This window comes from Pelobates fuscus, chromosome 2 (assembly GCF_036172605.1).
Source record: "Pelobates fuscus isolate aPelFus1 chromosome 2, aPelFus1.pri, whole genome shotgun sequence".
Taxonomy (NCBI): Eukaryota; Metazoa; Chordata; class Amphibia; order Anura; family Pelobatidae; genus Pelobates; species Pelobates fuscus.
Genome location: NC_086318.1, coordinates 3,621,135 through 3,637,380, shown reverse-complemented (window position 1 = coordinate 3,637,380; position 16,246 = coordinate 3,621,135). Strand labels below are relative to the sequence as shown.

At 42.8% G+C, this 16,246-nt stretch overlaps 1 protein-coding gene across 1 annotated transcript in view; it reads left to right on the top strand.

The window, feature by feature from the left end:
* LOC134586380 (WAP four-disulfide core domain protein 5-like) overlaps window positions 1-363 on the top strand; it is a 140,587-nt gene extending 140,224 nt beyond the window's left edge. Inside the window, exon 5 of the mRNA XM_063441861.1 lies at window positions 178-363. Coding sequence (XP_063297931.1) covers window positions 178-185 — 8 coding nt within the window. The 3' untranslated portion in view covers window positions 186-363. The remainder of the gene's footprint in view (window positions 1-177) is intronic.
* Window positions 364-16,246: the final 15,883 nt, after the last annotated feature.

Below are 16,246 nucleotides of genomic sequence, written 5' to 3'. Positions count from 1 at the left end.
ATCCCAGAAATCTCCACGTTGTAAGACTATGAAATGTAGAACCGCAGAAGGTGTGAGGTTCTATAAATGTCAGTAACACAAGCTGGAATGATGAAGGCTGCGTGATTTGGTTTTATCACCGTATTAATAAATGATTTTATAATAAATTAACCAATACTTTGGCTTTTCTTCCAACAGAAAACTAATCTCTATCCGGTAACGAGTGACGGACGCTGCATAGCACATAGCACACTGATGGCACGCCTCGTGATCCGTCCTACTATCTCTCCGCTTGGGATGGACTGTGTCCCACCACTTCCCGTCCATTCATTGCTAATTACTGTCACTTGATGTAACTGATTCCAATAAATAGAAATATCATCACTCCATTGCGAGACCCTGCTTTCTGTGTGGGATTACAGACAGCACATAATGGGATATTAGATACAAACAGAGATAACATTTAACTGCTCTCCACCGCCCCACACACTTCCACACCATCATGGACTTCTTCATGGTTAGAAAAGTAGTCTTCCATATTATCTTCATAAAAATATTACCTTTTGGGCTTTCCCACATATTGCATGACATGCTCAGCTTGGTCATTCTGTGGCTGAAGTTGGGTTAGGATTTCAGGAATCTCATTTGACCCAAGGTCCATGGCCATCACAGTAGTCGTACATGAAATAAACCCATGTATAATCAGGTTATAGAATCTGTAGAGCAGCTGTCCATCTCTCTCTGCCAGCTCAGCATTCTGAAGAAATCAAGGAATTAGTAACATGAATTGGGATGACCTGACTGTCCATAAACACTACAGCAGCAGAAACGGCAGACGAGTGACTTGCAGAATAAAAGAAATACATTCAGCTTGTAGTTTGTCATTCTTCCTCTCCACCTCTTGTTTTCATAGAGGTCGAGTAAGTTAGCTGCAAGATTGTAACCCAGAGTCGATCATGCACACAGCAAGCCATCCGCGCAGTGCTGCACCTTATTAATATTATTAAATAAAGAGAGTTTTATTCATCACCTACCACCACCAGTTGGATATTTCCTTTGGATTCCACTTTTGGGATTCAGGCATATTTACATCCTAGGGACCTTGATTGATCACTGAGGACTTTGCGTTCCTCTTAGACTGTAATTAGAGCAGGATTGGGGCACTTTATTTACAGGATGAGATGGTGTCCAATTCATATACCCTAATTTAAATATTAGATCGTAGATTTCCTGTCTCCAGTCCATTCCCATTTGCCCTCCTTGTGGCTAAAGGTACCAACTAATAATATATTATTATTATCGCCATTTATATAGTGCCAACAGATTCCTTAGCACTTTACAATATTATGAGAGGGGGGATTTAGCTATAAATAGGACAATTACAAGAAAACTTACCGGAACTATAGGTTGAAGAGGACCTTGCTCAAACGATCTCACAGCCTACAGCCTACAGGAGGTGGGGTATAAAACATATTAGGAAAGGGAAAAGCAATCAAATAAGGTGGGAGTGCAGCAGCGCTTTAGGAGAGAGCAAGAGACAAGTATGTGAGGTAGAGGTTACTCTGGGAGGCCATAAGCTTTCCTAAAGAGATGGGTTTTAAGGCACTTCTTAAATGTTTGAAGACTAGGGGAGAGTCTGATGGTGGTAGGCAGTGTCATAGAGACTGAGTGATTGAAGAGTTTGAAGAAGGGAGAGCATGATTAACGGTTTCAAAGGCAGCAGAGTGGTCAAGAAGTATTAGTATGGAGTTGTGGCCTTTGGATTTAGCTGCGATTAGGTCATTAGTAACTTTGATAAGAGCAGTATCAGTAGAGTGGGGTGGCGGAAGCCAGATTGAAGAGGGTCAAGGAGAGAGTTATTATGTTATTATTTATATAGCCCCAACAAATTCCACAGCGCTTTACAGTGGGTGGACAAAGAGACATTTAGTTGTAACCAGACAAGTTAGACACACAGGAACAGAGGGGTTGAGGGCCTGCTCACTGATCTTACATGCTTGAGGGAGTGAGGTAGACATGTGCAATTCGTTTCGGGCCAAATATGAATTCGGACAAATTTCGGGCAATTCGGACATTCGGGTACTTCATATTAAAAAATGGCATGAAATCAGACCAGGGGTTCAAAAGTTAGTAAAAGTATCTTTTGGGGCCTGGCTGGCACATGGCTATCTGACCCAGACCGGTTTCAGAGTCTTCTATCCTGGAGATAATTGAGAAGTAATTAAATTATCTCCCACAACAGAGACAAGACTCCATTATGCACATGGTGAGCACAAAGCATTAAAATAATATAAAATACACAAAGTCACATTTTATACATAAAACACAGACATGTCACATATCCCCAGATAGCTGGGATCTGAGCGCACAAAAATACTGAATAGCGCTCAGATCCTATTCACACAGTTCAATTGCCATGGAGCCGAAGTCTTTAATTACACGAATGGGCTCCATGGCATAGCTATCTGAGTTAACACATTCACATAAAGTCGGGTCCATAGTCCAAAGGCAAGAGGCAGGCAAGCAGCCCCCTCCAAGGACACGTGGCGAGGTCGGTTTCGCCACACAGGGTATCTGACCTCCTGCCGGTCAGTGCCCTTGTTAGTCCAGCAGCCCACCCACAAAACACAAACAGTAATACAGCCCACCCACAATAACTGGTTACTACACCTGAGTAAGGGGAAAACTTGTCCAGGTCCAGGTGCCTCACCACGGTTGTGTGGGGGACTGGTAGGCTGCCTTGGTGGGTTGCTGAGGGGGCAGAGACCAGCGGTACTCTGCCCTGATGCCAGTACTACCGCCAGAGTAGTCTGGTTGAAGCCTGGTTGCTGGAGACTGACTGTCTCCCCTTTAGTTACACCGCTCTGCTGCTGGAGACAGACTGTCTCCCCTCTTGTTGCACAGCTCCGTTGCCGGAGGGGGAGACTGACTGTCTCCCCTTTGGATACTCTAAGCTGTCGCTGGGGAGAGGGGGTAACAGGCTCCTCTCCCGATAGAACACTCTGCCGCTGGGGAAAGGAGACTGAGCTCTCTATTCCATGCACATTACGGATCCGCAACTGGGGAGAAGTGGTAGCAAGCTCCTCTCCCATACATACTTCCATACTCTGTGGAGGGAGACCGACTGTCTCTGCTCCCAATACAATGTCCTGCTGCTGGGGAAAGGAAACTGGGCTCTCTATTCCCTGCTGGACACTCTGCCGCTGGGGAATGGAGACAAGGCTCCCAATTCACGGCACATCACTCGGCCGCTGGGGAATGGAGACTGGGCTTCCAATTCCCGGCACATCACTCGGCCGCTGGGGAATGGAGACTGGGCTCCCAATTCCCAAAAAATCATGCTGCTGCTGGGGGGCAGGAACAACTACCTCTGCCCCCTGTAACTCAGCCTGCCGCTGGGGAGGGAGGACGCTGCTCTCCTCTCCCTGCACTTCACACTGCCGCTGGGGAATGGAGACTGGGCTCCCAATTCCCTGCAGGACCGGTGGAGAGACCTCGGTCCCATCTCTACCGGCCACCTGGGGTCCTTCCCAGTAACACTCTACAATATCTGCCCAGCTGAATGGGTCTGGATCTGGGTCTGTCACCTTACTGTCCTGCTGAGCCTTCCCAATGGAGTGGAAGAGATCTCGGTGCGCAGGGCTCCCAAAGCCAGGCTCTGCAAAGGACTCCCATAACAAGCCAGAACCATCAAACTCCTCTCCCTCTGGCTTTTCTGGCTTGTCATGTTCGGCTGTCCAGGGTATATACTGTGCCATATACCACCAGAGCGCCTGGTAGGCATCCTCCAGCCATAGCTCCTGCCATACCCGGTGCTCTAGTTCCTTCACCCATTCCTCCAGGGGCTGCCCTCCCAGGAAGGGCATCCGCAGGGCAACTTGCTTCTGCAACCGCTGCTCTTCACTGGGGAGACTCTCACCCCGCTGGTATTGTACATTATCCAGGGCCTGGTACCAGATGCCTTTCCTTAATGCATCCCGGCCATCCAGGTCCTCCTCCTCGTATAACACTGCTGGTTCCATCCTGTTGCTTTTAGGGTCACTGTACTGGGACATGCGTTGCCCTTAAATTGTAAAATCCACAGAAATGGTGTCTCCTGTAGCTGTCCTTCTGGCTGTAGGAACTATCCCGCCGCTTGCCACCAATTGTAACGGACAGTTTCAGGAGACAAGGGGTTAAAATCGTTTAGGCGATAATCCCGTTTCTGAGACACAGACAGGCACAGCTACTGCAGAACACCAAACTCCCGAACTGGATACAAAATAGCACTCCAACTCCCGAACTGGAACCTCATGAATAACTGCTAGCAGACGAACAGGAAAAGCATACAATCAGCTTACACTCCTGGCAATCAGTCTCTAACAGCATACAGTGAATCCCCCCAAGAACGAGACAAGGCTCCGTGTTGAGGGTCAAGCAGTGGTCTCAGGTGCTGGCACACCCAGCCTGGTTTTTATTACAGTCTTTTCAAATACAGGACCGTCCACAGGGAGGTATAAAACAACCAATCACATATCAGTTACATCCCACATATTCCCTCCCCTTATCCTGAGAGGAAACTCAATTATACATATAGTTAAACATACTTTCTACCAAACGTTCATAACTCTAAAACCATACATCACATTCACATAAAAATTACATATTCGCAATCAATCCATTCAGGGGAACAACATATTAAAAAATGGCATGAATCAGACCAGGGGTTCAAAAGTTAGTAAAATATCTTTTGGGCCCTGGCTGGCACATGGCTATCTGGCTCAGACCGGTTTTACAGAGCCCTCTTTCCTGGAGACAATGGGAAAATAATCCAATTATATCCAGGGAAAGAGGCAGAGTCCTTTGAGCACATGGTTGCAAAAAGAAATAAAATACAATAAAATACACAAGGTTACATTTACTACATAAAATAAAGACATGCAACATATCCCCAGATAGCTTAGGTCTGAGCGCATATTATTGAATGGCGCTCAGACCACACACATACAGTTCAATTGCCATGGAGCTAAAGTCTTTCCCATAGTCTTTCATTATATGAATGGGCTCCATGGCATAGCTATCTGGGGTATCACCGCTCACACAGGGCAAGTACCGAATGACCCCACTGTATTTAAAGGGCCAGAATGAGTGACATGCACTCTGTTAGGGCCGAATACGGTTTTTAAAGGGCCCAATCTCCCAGGGCCATAGTCCAAAGGAAGCAGGCGGGCAACCAGGCTTCTCCAATGCAATGTGGCGAGATTGCTCTCGTCACACTCTACATGGTGCATGTTGATGTTATCTCGGCTTCCAGTCTTACACTCCATAATACATGTTGATGTTATCTCGGCTTCCAGCCTTACTCTCCATGGTACATGTTTATGATATCTAAGCATCCAGTCTTACTCTCCATGGTGCATGCTGATGTTATCTTTGGCTTCCAGTCTTACTCTCTATAGTGCTTGTTCATTGTACCCATTGTACAGCGCTACGGAATCTGATGGCGCTATATAAATAATAATAAAATAATAATAAAATATTAATAACAACCTGTTGCCCTTTTGTCATATTTTTGATATTAACAGATTTTCTAGGAGGGTAGTATAATTTGTACCGAACATTACGGTTTTTGAACCCCGGAACCTTCCAGTCTTACTCTCCATGGTGCATGTTGATGTTATCTCGGCTTCCAGTCTTACACTCCATGATACATGTTGATGTTTTCTCGGCTTCCAGTCTTATTCTCCATGTTGCATGTTGATGTTATCTTGACTTCCAGCCTTACTCTCCATGGTACATGTTGATGATATTTAAGCTTCCAGTCTTACTCTCCATGGTGCATGTTGATGTTACCTTTGACTTCCAGTCTTACTCTCTATACTGCTTGTTGATGATATCTAAGCTTCCAGTCTTACTCTCCATGGTGCATGTTGATATTATCTTGTCTTCCAATCTTACTCTCCATGATACATGTTGATGTTATCGCGGCTTCCAGTCTTACTCTCCATGGTGCATGTTGATGTTATCTCGGCTTCCAGTCTTACTCTCCATGGTGCATATTGATGTTATCTTGGCTTCCAGTCTTACTCTCCATGATGATATCTAAGCTTCCAGTCTTACTCTCCATGGTGCATATTGATGTTATCTTAGCTTCCAGTTTTACTCTCCATGGTGCATGTTGATATTATCTTGGCTTCCAATCTTACTCTCCATGATACATGTTGATGTTATCTTGGCTTCCAGTCTTACTCTCCATGGTGCATATTGATGTTATCTCGGCTTCCAGTCTTACTCTCCATGGTGCATGTTGATGATATCTAAGCTTCCAGTCTTACTCTCCATGCTAAATCTTGACGTCTTGGCTTCCAGTCTTACTCTCCATGGTGCATGTTGATGTTATCTTGACCTCCAGTCTTACTCTCCATAATACATGTTGATGTTATCTTGGCTTCCAGTCTTACTCTCCATGGTGTATGTTGACGTTATTTTGGCTTCCAGTCTTACTCCCCATGGTGCATGTTGATGTTATCCAGGCTTTCAGTCTTACTCTCCATGATGCATGTTGCTCTTATCTCAGCTACCAGTCTCACTCTACATGGTGCATGTTGACATTATCTTGGCTTCCAGTATTACTTTCCGTGATACATGTTGATGTTATCTCGGCTTCCAGTCTTACTCTCCATGGCGCATGTTGACATCATCTTGGCTTCCAGTCTTACTCTCCGTGATACATGTTGATGTTATCTCGGCTTCCAGTCTTACTCTCCATGGTGCATGTTGCTGTTATCTCGGCTTCCAGTCATACTCTCTGTTAGGCTGTATATCACCACAGGAGCGTATGTTAATCTATTAATGATATTTGCAAGCATTTAGTTTAATCTTATAAACTCTGCTATAAAGTATTGTAATGGATTTTATATGTCTATATTTATATTTTTATATAATAAATATCTAAAAAGACAAAACTTTATTGCTTCCAAGACAATCCTTATTTTATATTTTATTCTCAATTATTTGTATATGTTAAATAGAGGATCTCTTACAAACTATATAAAATTATGGCTAAGATATCTGTATGGTTAGCCCTACTAAGTTCTATGCTTTAAGACATTATAATGGTAAATAAGGGAACCAGCCGTGGTTACAATTGGCGCCCAACGTGGGGCTAGTACTTGGAAGCTTTAACTATAAAATAATAATAAATACCTAGGTAATTTCTTATACGTAAGAGAAGACACAATACTTTGTCATGGCACAAGTCTTGAAATATCAAGAATCTAATGAGCTGTTTGTAGCCCAGACTCAGAGAGAGATCTTCATCATTAGAGATGATTTAAATGTGAACTTGTACAAGGCACTTTGAGTTCAGGTGCCAGGTACATTGTAATTAGCATACAATGCTGAAATATTGTGGATCTTAATGAATATCATAAGAGAACACATATACATATTTGGTAAACTCCCTGATATGCCTAATACACCAGCATATCCAAAGGGCTTGAATTATGAATATGATTTATCTATGCTCATTTAACCCCTTAAGGACCAAACTTCTGGAATAAAAGGGAATCATGACATGTCACACATGTCATGTGTCCTTAAGGGGTTAAGAAATGATTGTTTTATTTTATTTTATCTTCGTTTATTTTTTAACTTACTTATTTTATGTTTTACAGGATTATTTAGATGTTTGGTGCTGGTCTCTTTGACACCCTACTTTTCTTATGACATGGCATGATTAACTGGATCTCTCAGGGACTACTAAGATGTGGACACAACTTGCTCTCTTTTCTTTTAACTTTTATATGATTATAAGTATATGAATACACCTGCAAGAGAAGTATTAAAATATGGTGTTTTAATGTGATCACATATTACTTAGGCTATTTGGCCATATTTTTTTTTTTTTTTGTATAAATTCTTTTATTCCTTTTTTGACAAAAATAATAAGACTAACAACACAACACAAATCACTTTACACCATTACATAGTCAATACATTCGGAAACCTCAATAGACAAACATATAACTTATTGCACCCTTATCTGCGGGGGATATGCTCAGGCCTCTATCTAATCAAATAAATACAGGTTATTATATTCCAGTTTAATTTAAAGAATAATTTCCAATTTATTAACCCAACTTTGCCATAAATCCAATCTTTTGGGGGAGTTCAGATATGGCATACTTAAATCTCTTTCCATCTTCACCTGAAGATTGATTTGAGTTTTAATATCTTCCCAAAATAATACTCGATTAGATTTCCAATTCCGTGCCAGAACAATTTTAAATTCAATAAAGCAGTGAATTATAAAACATCTGACTGTATGTAGCATTTTCGGCCAATGCATATGCAGCAAAACTACCTCCGGTTTCTTATCAAGAGCTTTTCCTGTTATATCCTTAATAAAACTTATCATTCTCTCAATTGAGATCTGAATATTTGAACAACTCCACCAAATGTGGAGAAATGATCCATCCTCTTTATTGCATCTCCAACATCTGGAGGTAACTCCTGGAAACATCTGAGATAGCTTGCTAGGAACTAAATACCATCTGTAGATGACCTTATAGTAGGTCTCTAATAAATTTAGACATTGGACCTGACTGCGAGTATTGTTTATAGCTTTACACCAATCTTGGTAATCCAGAGAACAATTTAGATCTGTTTCCCATTTATTTTTCTGGGGGAAGCTGGATATCTCCTTGATGTTTCTAATTACGTCTATAGCTTTAGCTAGAACTTTAGGGATAATCTGGTTTGAGAATATAAATTTTATCAGAGTGGGAGCTTTTCCAGACTCTCTGATAAGATGTTTCTGCAGGAAGTGTTTAAGCCTCAAGTAGTTAAACCTCTCTCGTTGGGAGAGTTGATACTTTTGCACAATAGAGTCAAAAGACATTATTTTACCTGAAGATAGTATCTGTGACACTTTGTTTATTCCCTGTGCTCTCCAGGTACACAGGGACAAATCTGTCGTATTGGCTTCTACTATCCTCAGGTTTGCCGTGTCCATGATTGCATACTTAAGGTCTAATTTCTTTTTGATTTCCTCCCAGACAGGCACCAATTGAGCCCATATCACATTATTATTAATGTCAATCCCCATTTTATCCACATTTTTCGTATTCCATATCAGACCCTCGGGGTGTTTTAATCTCAGATCTTCCATTTCTATATTGAACCAGCTTTCTTCTTTAGCTGTCCCCGTCTGGGATCTATATATATGAGTGATCACATTTGCCCAATACACAACTCTTATATTGGGAAAGTTTAATCCTACTTCCTTAATTTTCAAAGAAAGAATATTTCTGTTGATTCTATTTTTCTTACCCGTATTAATAAAGTTTTCTAAATTGCTTTGTAATAGCGTCAGCCAGGTATCTGGAATCCTAAGTGGGATCATTTGGAATAGATAATTCCATTTGGGAATAATGTAAGAATTAATAACATTAATGCGGCCCCACCAAGTGATTTGCATATTTCTCCAGTCTTTGAGTAATAAATTTGTACTTTGTAGTAATTTTAGGAAGTTTTCTTCCATCATTCTATCTATATCCTTTGTGATGGATATACCTAGGCAATCGAATTTCTGCGATGCCCATGTGAATGCATATTTGTTACTAATTGAATCTCTTGATTTCTTATCTAGTTCAATACTCATCACCACTGTTTTTTCTTTATTTAACTTATAGTTGGCTAATTGACTATACAGTCTAACTTCCTCCATCAAATAATTCAAGGACCTGATTGGGTCAGTAATTGATAACAAGATGTCATCAGCATAGAGACTGATTTTAAATTCTTTATCCCTTATACTATATCCTTTTATGTATTCGTTTTTCCTAATATTTTCTGCTAAGGGTTCTATTGAAAGAATATATAATAATGGCGAAAGTGGGCAGCCTTGTCGCACCCCATTATTTACTGATACCCAGTCCAAACAAACATTTGGGCCTCCTATTCTAGTTGTAGAATTTTTATATAAGGATGTAACGGAGCTCCGTGTACTCCGACCGAGTACCCTCCGTTGATGGATGCTCCTAGCGCTCTCAGAGGACTCCAAGCACTGCAGACGACACCACAACCACCGCAGGCTCCACAACCGCCGTAGCTTAACTGGAGCCGCGCCGTCTTCCTTCCACCCTGGATCGGCCTCTGTCCTCCAGGACCGCGTGGGGAAGACCTCTCCTCCAGGAGAGCGCAACAGGAACAAGCTCTCAAAAGAGCTAAGTGATTAAGAGCTCAGGGGAATATGCAGCGCATAGCAATCCCCAGTGTGATATAGCAGTTCCCTCCAATAACGAGACACGGCTACGTATTGAGGGTCAGAAGAGGTCTCAGGACTGGAACACCCAGCCTGCTTTTTATTAGGATCAGGTACATACAGGACACTCCCAGGGGGAGGATGAAATTGACCAATCACATGCATGGTAACACCCCCACGTCTCCTCCCCTCAGATAAGCACATAACCCAATTAAAACATACATTATTTTACCCAAGTTCTGGATGTACCCCAAAACCAGGGGGTACAGCTTTAAATCTGGTATCCCCAAATAGCCCTTGTTCAGGGGAACAGTCTGTCCAAAAATCAGCCCATTCGGAAGGATGGTTCGGGAGATACAGGGCTCCAAAGTTTTGACCGACCGCACAGACCAACTAGCCGAAAATAGTTCCATGAGTTTTGGCCTTGCGGTCGGTCTCCGTTCGCACAGTAAAATAGACGAAATTCTTGCCATCCATTCGCATCTTTGTGGTCGCTAGAATCCCCATACTAAGTTAAGTATAACTACCGAACGGCCGGTCGTTCGGTAGTTTCCGTGCGAAGTTCTGGATGTCTGGAGGTCTTAGCGGTATTCGCCTGTTTGTGCTTCCGTTTTCAGTTCCATGCGTTCACAGGCAAACACCGCTGTTCGCACGCAAGATGGCCGCGAACACGTGGAAAAGTCCCGAAATGGCGGCCACCTATTCAGAGCACAAAGAATTCGCATGAAATCATACGAACGGCTGTATTCTCCAGTAATGGCATTCTCATGTAATATATTCGCCTAAATCCCCTGGCTGTTAGGTTATATTAGCAGTCCAAACCTACAGCATAGATAAAGGGAAAAAGACAGTCTAATACAAGTCCATATGCCTGAATACAGGGTTTGCAGTGCACTATAGTCCAGGACCATAGTCGCAGGGGAGGAGGCAGGCAAGCAGGCCTCTCCAGGACAAAGTGGCGAAGGGCACTTCGTCACACATCTCCCCTTTGGGGGGAAGACTAACCAGGCACCTGACCTTCTGTCGGTCAGTGCCTCCGTTAGTCGATCCACCAACCCACAATAAACAGATGTCCGAGTGGCCCCCCCACAACATCAAAGTACAGGAACAGCCTACCCACAACACACAGTTACTGCACCTGGGTATTTGGCTGTGGTAATGAGGCCACATGCCGAGGGTACTTGAAGGGCAGAGGCCAACTGCACTCTGCCCAGATGCCAGCTCTTCTGCTGGGGTAGCCTGCAGGACATCAGGCTCTGGATCAGGGACAAAGGTAGGGCAGAGGCCGACTGCGCTCTGTCCAGCTGCCAGCTCTTCCGCTGGGGTACTGAGACCATAGTCCGGCTCAGTAGTCAAGGGAACATGGACGTCAGGAGGGGTTAGCATCGCCTCCGTTAACCCTGGTGCTACGCTAGGAGTTAGCTGGGGAGGGGAATTTGTACTTACCCCCTCCTCTGGGTGTCCCGGTGAGGGTAGTTGGGGATCTGGAAAGGCTGTCCAGCATCCCTGTAGGTCAGGCACAGAGACCACGGTCCCATCTGCGCCGTCTGGAGGATTGGTGTCTCCCCTTGTTGGGGGAAGCTGTCGCTGGAGAGAGGGGGTGCTGTGCTCCTTTCCTGGAAACACAGGCTGCCGCTGGAGAGGGAGACCGCCTGTCTCCACTCCCTTACCATGGTCCTGTTGCTGTAGAGAGGGACCAACTGTCTCTGCTCTCTGTAGGACACACTGCTGCTGGGGGGAAAGGACGGCACCTTCGGCCCCCTGGGGTACACACTGCCGCTGGAGAGGGAGACCGCCTGTCTCCGCTCCCTTACCATGGTCCTGTTGCTGTAGAGAGGGACCAACTGTCTCTGCTCTCTGTAGGACACACTGCTGCTGGGGGGAAAGGACGGCACCTTCGGCCCCCTGGGGTACACACTGCCGCTGGAGAGGGAGACCGCCTGTCTCCGCTCCCTTACCATGGTCCTGTTGCTGTAGAGAGGGACCAACTGTCTCTGCTCTCTGTAGGACATACTGCTGCTGGGGGGGAAGGACGGCACCTTCGGCCCCCTGGGGTACACACTGCCGCTGGAGAGGGAGACCGCCTGTCTCCACTCCCTTACCATGGTCCTGTTGCTGTAGAGAGGGACCAACTGTCTCTGCTCTCTGTAGGACACACGGCTGCTGGGGGGGAAGGACGGCCCCTTCGGCCCCCTGTAACTCACGCTGTTGTTGGGGCGCAGGGACGGAATACTTTGCCCTCAATGCCCGATATTCTGCTTCCATCTGCAGATACTCCGCCAGTTCTCTCCTTATTCTTGGTACCATTTCCTCGGTTAGAAGGGACCCGTAGACAGCCAACCGCCGCTTCAGCATAGCGTCAAACTGTACGTGACTATACCAATAGTCCAGTTTTGCTGGGTGTTCCCAGGATGCTGTTCCTCGCCCTAGGGAAGCCATCCTGTTGTAGCCAGGGGCGCTGCCCAATGGCTAGCGTTGCCCTCAATTGTAACTCCAAACGTTACCAGTGTCTCTGAGCTGCTTCTCCTCGCACTAGGACGCCATCCCACCGCTGCCACCAATGTAACGGAGCTCCGTGTACTCCGACCGAGTACCCTCCGTTGATGGATGCTCCTAGCGCTCTCAGAGGACTCCAAGCACTGCAGACGACACCACAACCACCGCAGGCTCCACAACCGCCGTAGCTTAACTGGAGCCGCGCCGTCTTCCTTCCACCCTGGATCGGCCTCTGTCCTCCAGGACCGCGTGGGGAAGACCTCTCCTCCAGGAGAGCGCAACAGGAACAAGCTCTCAAAAGAGCTAAGTGATTAAGAGCTCAGGGGAATATGCAGCGCATAGCAATCCCCAGTGTGATATAGCAGTTCCCTCCAATAACGAGACACGGCTACGTATTGAGGGTCAGAAGAGGTCTCAGGACTGGAACACCCAGCCTGCTTTTTATTAGGATCAGGTACATACAGGACACTCCCAGGGGGAGGATGAAATTGACCAATCACATGCATGGTAACACCCCCACGTCTCCTCCCCTCAGATAAGCACATAACCCAATTAAAACATACATTATTTTACCCAAGTTCTGGATGTACCCCAAAACCAGGGGGTACAGCTTTAAATCTGGTATCCCCAAATAGCCCTTGTTCAGGGGAACAGTCTGTCCAAAAATCAGCCCATTCGGATGGATGGTTCGGGAGATACAGGGCTCCAAAGTTTTGACCGACCGCACAGACCAACTAGCCGAAAATAGTTCCATGAGTTTTGGCCTTGCGGTCGGTCTCCGTTCGCACAGTAAAATAGACGAAATTCTTGCCATCCATTCGCATCTTTGTGGTCGCTAGAATCCCCATACTAAGTTAAGTATAACTACCGAACGGCCGGTCGTTCGGTAGTTTCCGTGCGAAGTTCTGGATGTCTGGAGGTCTTAGCGGTATTCGCCTGTTTGTGCTTCCGTTTTCAGTTCCATGCGTTCACAGGCAAACACCGCTGTTCGCACGCAAGATGGCCGCGAACACGTGGAAAAGTCCCGAAATGGCGGCCACCTATTCAGAGCACAAAGAATTCGCATGAAATCATACGAACGGCTGTATTCTCCAGTAATGGCATTCTCATGTAATATATTCGCCTAAATCCCCTGGCTGTTAGGTTATATTAGCAGTCCAAACCTACAGCATAGATAAAGGGAAAAAGACAGTCTAATACAAGTCCATATGCCTGAATACAGGGTTTGCAGTGCACTATAGTCCAGGACCATAGTCGCAGGGGAGGAGGCAGGCAAGCAGGCCTCTCCAGGACAAAGTGGCGAAGGGCACTTCGTCACAAAGGACATGATACCTCTTAGCATCCAGCCATCTATTCCATATGCTTCCAAAGTTAATTCTAAAAACTTCCAGTTCAGCCTATCGAAAGCTTTTTCTGCATCGACTGCTATGGTCATAAGGGGATGTGTTTTTTATTAGCATTATCTATAATATCTATGATTCTTCTTGAGTTGGAGCCCACCCATCTCTCTGGTATAAAACCAATTTGGTCGTTATGAATTAATGACCTTATAATACTCTTAAGACGGTCTGCTAGTATTTGGCCATATTTTTGATTGATTCAAATCTTTTTATACACTGTGATCACAAGATTACTTAGACCACTTGGTTATCTTTATTAATTATAAATATTTTTTATGTAAGAAATTTATGTAAGAAATTTAATCTGTAACACTGATATGTAACACAGTATGTAAAAAATTTAATCTGTAACACTGATTATTTGAGAGCTATATATACTATTTTCTGGTCCCTGGTCTCTCCACATAGACTAATGATGTATATTTCATGCATGTACATTTTGTTTATATATTTCTTGTTTGTTTATGTTGGAAATCTGCTTTTTTGTATTTCTTTTTCTTTTTCTTTTTATCTTTTGCTAGGAACATAGGTTGGACTTTTATCTCTATACTTTTAGTCTGGAGTGGTTTGTTTTGTGCCTGTGTGTGGGAGAATTTATATATTTTTTATTTAGTTTTTTTCTTTTCTTTTTTTCTTGTTTTTTTCTTTTTTCTTTTTTTCTTTTAATTCATATTAATTTTTATTTTTATATTATTATTTCTTTAGTTGATTTGATTTTATTTCTTTATTATTTATTAGCTATTTTTTACTTTTATTTTTATGTATTATTTTATTATTTTTATTGTTATGTATTATTTTATTGTTATTATTATTTATTTTTTATTTTTATATATTATTTTATTATTTATATTTTAATATTTATTATTCATTATTATTTATATATTTTTTATTATTTATTATTTATTTTATTTTTAATTTTAATTTATCAAACAAAATACTTATAACGGTGGAGCGCAAAATCAAATCCACATTTCCATAGGGTCCTTTGAGTGGCTTCAGCTCAGATGAGTATATGGAAAAAATTAATAAAATGCATATAATAGTGAAGCACAGTTGCAATCAATTACAAATATTTATTAATAGTTGCTAAACATGAGACACTCCTAACGATAAAAAACCAAAGGGACTTTATTAACAAGTCCAAAATCTAATCTAATTGGAGGAGTTTTTGTTCTCCCAAATACTTTCATTTTGATTAAATACAGCAGACTCAGGACTTTTTCTGACTTGACTCCATACAGAGGATCATATTGCCCGGTGTTTCTTTAATTTGCCACATTGGAACACTTAAAGCATTAAAAACTATGAATCATTTTCCTTTCGTTAAAAGTTAAATTAAAAATCAAATTATAAACAAATACAATACAAGTCTGTTCAAAAAGACTAAAAATCCTAGCCCTCCGCTCACACAGCATGGGCAGCATATTTACATTTACCCAATAGTCTCTATATACAGTGAATTTACCTAATAGTCTCTATATACAGTGAATTTACCCAATAGTCTCTATATACAGTGAATTTACCCAATAGTCTCTATATACAGTGAATTTACCCAATAGTCTCTATATACAGTGAATTTACCCAATAGTCTCTATATACAGTGAATTTACCTAATAGTCTCTATATACAGTGAATTTACCCAATAGTCTCTATATACAGTGAATTTACCCAATAGTCTCTATATACAGTGAATTTACCTAATAGTCTCTATATACAGTGAATTTACCTAATAGTCTCTATATACAGTGAATTTACCCAATAGTCTCTATATACAGTGAATTTACCCAATAGTCTCTATATACAGTGAATTTACCCAATAGTCTCTATATACAGTGAATTTACCTAATAGTCTCTATATACAGTGAATTTACCCAATAGTCTCTATATACAGTGAATTTACCCAATAGTCTCTATATACAGTGAATTTACCTAATAGTCTCTATATACAGTGAATTTACCTAATAGTCTCTATATACAGTGAATTTACCCAATAGTCTCTATATACAGTGAATTTACCTAATAGTCTCTATATACAGTGAATTTACCCAATAGTCTCTATATACAGTGAATTTACCTAATAGTCTCTATATACAGTGAATTTACCTAATAGTCTCTATATACAGTG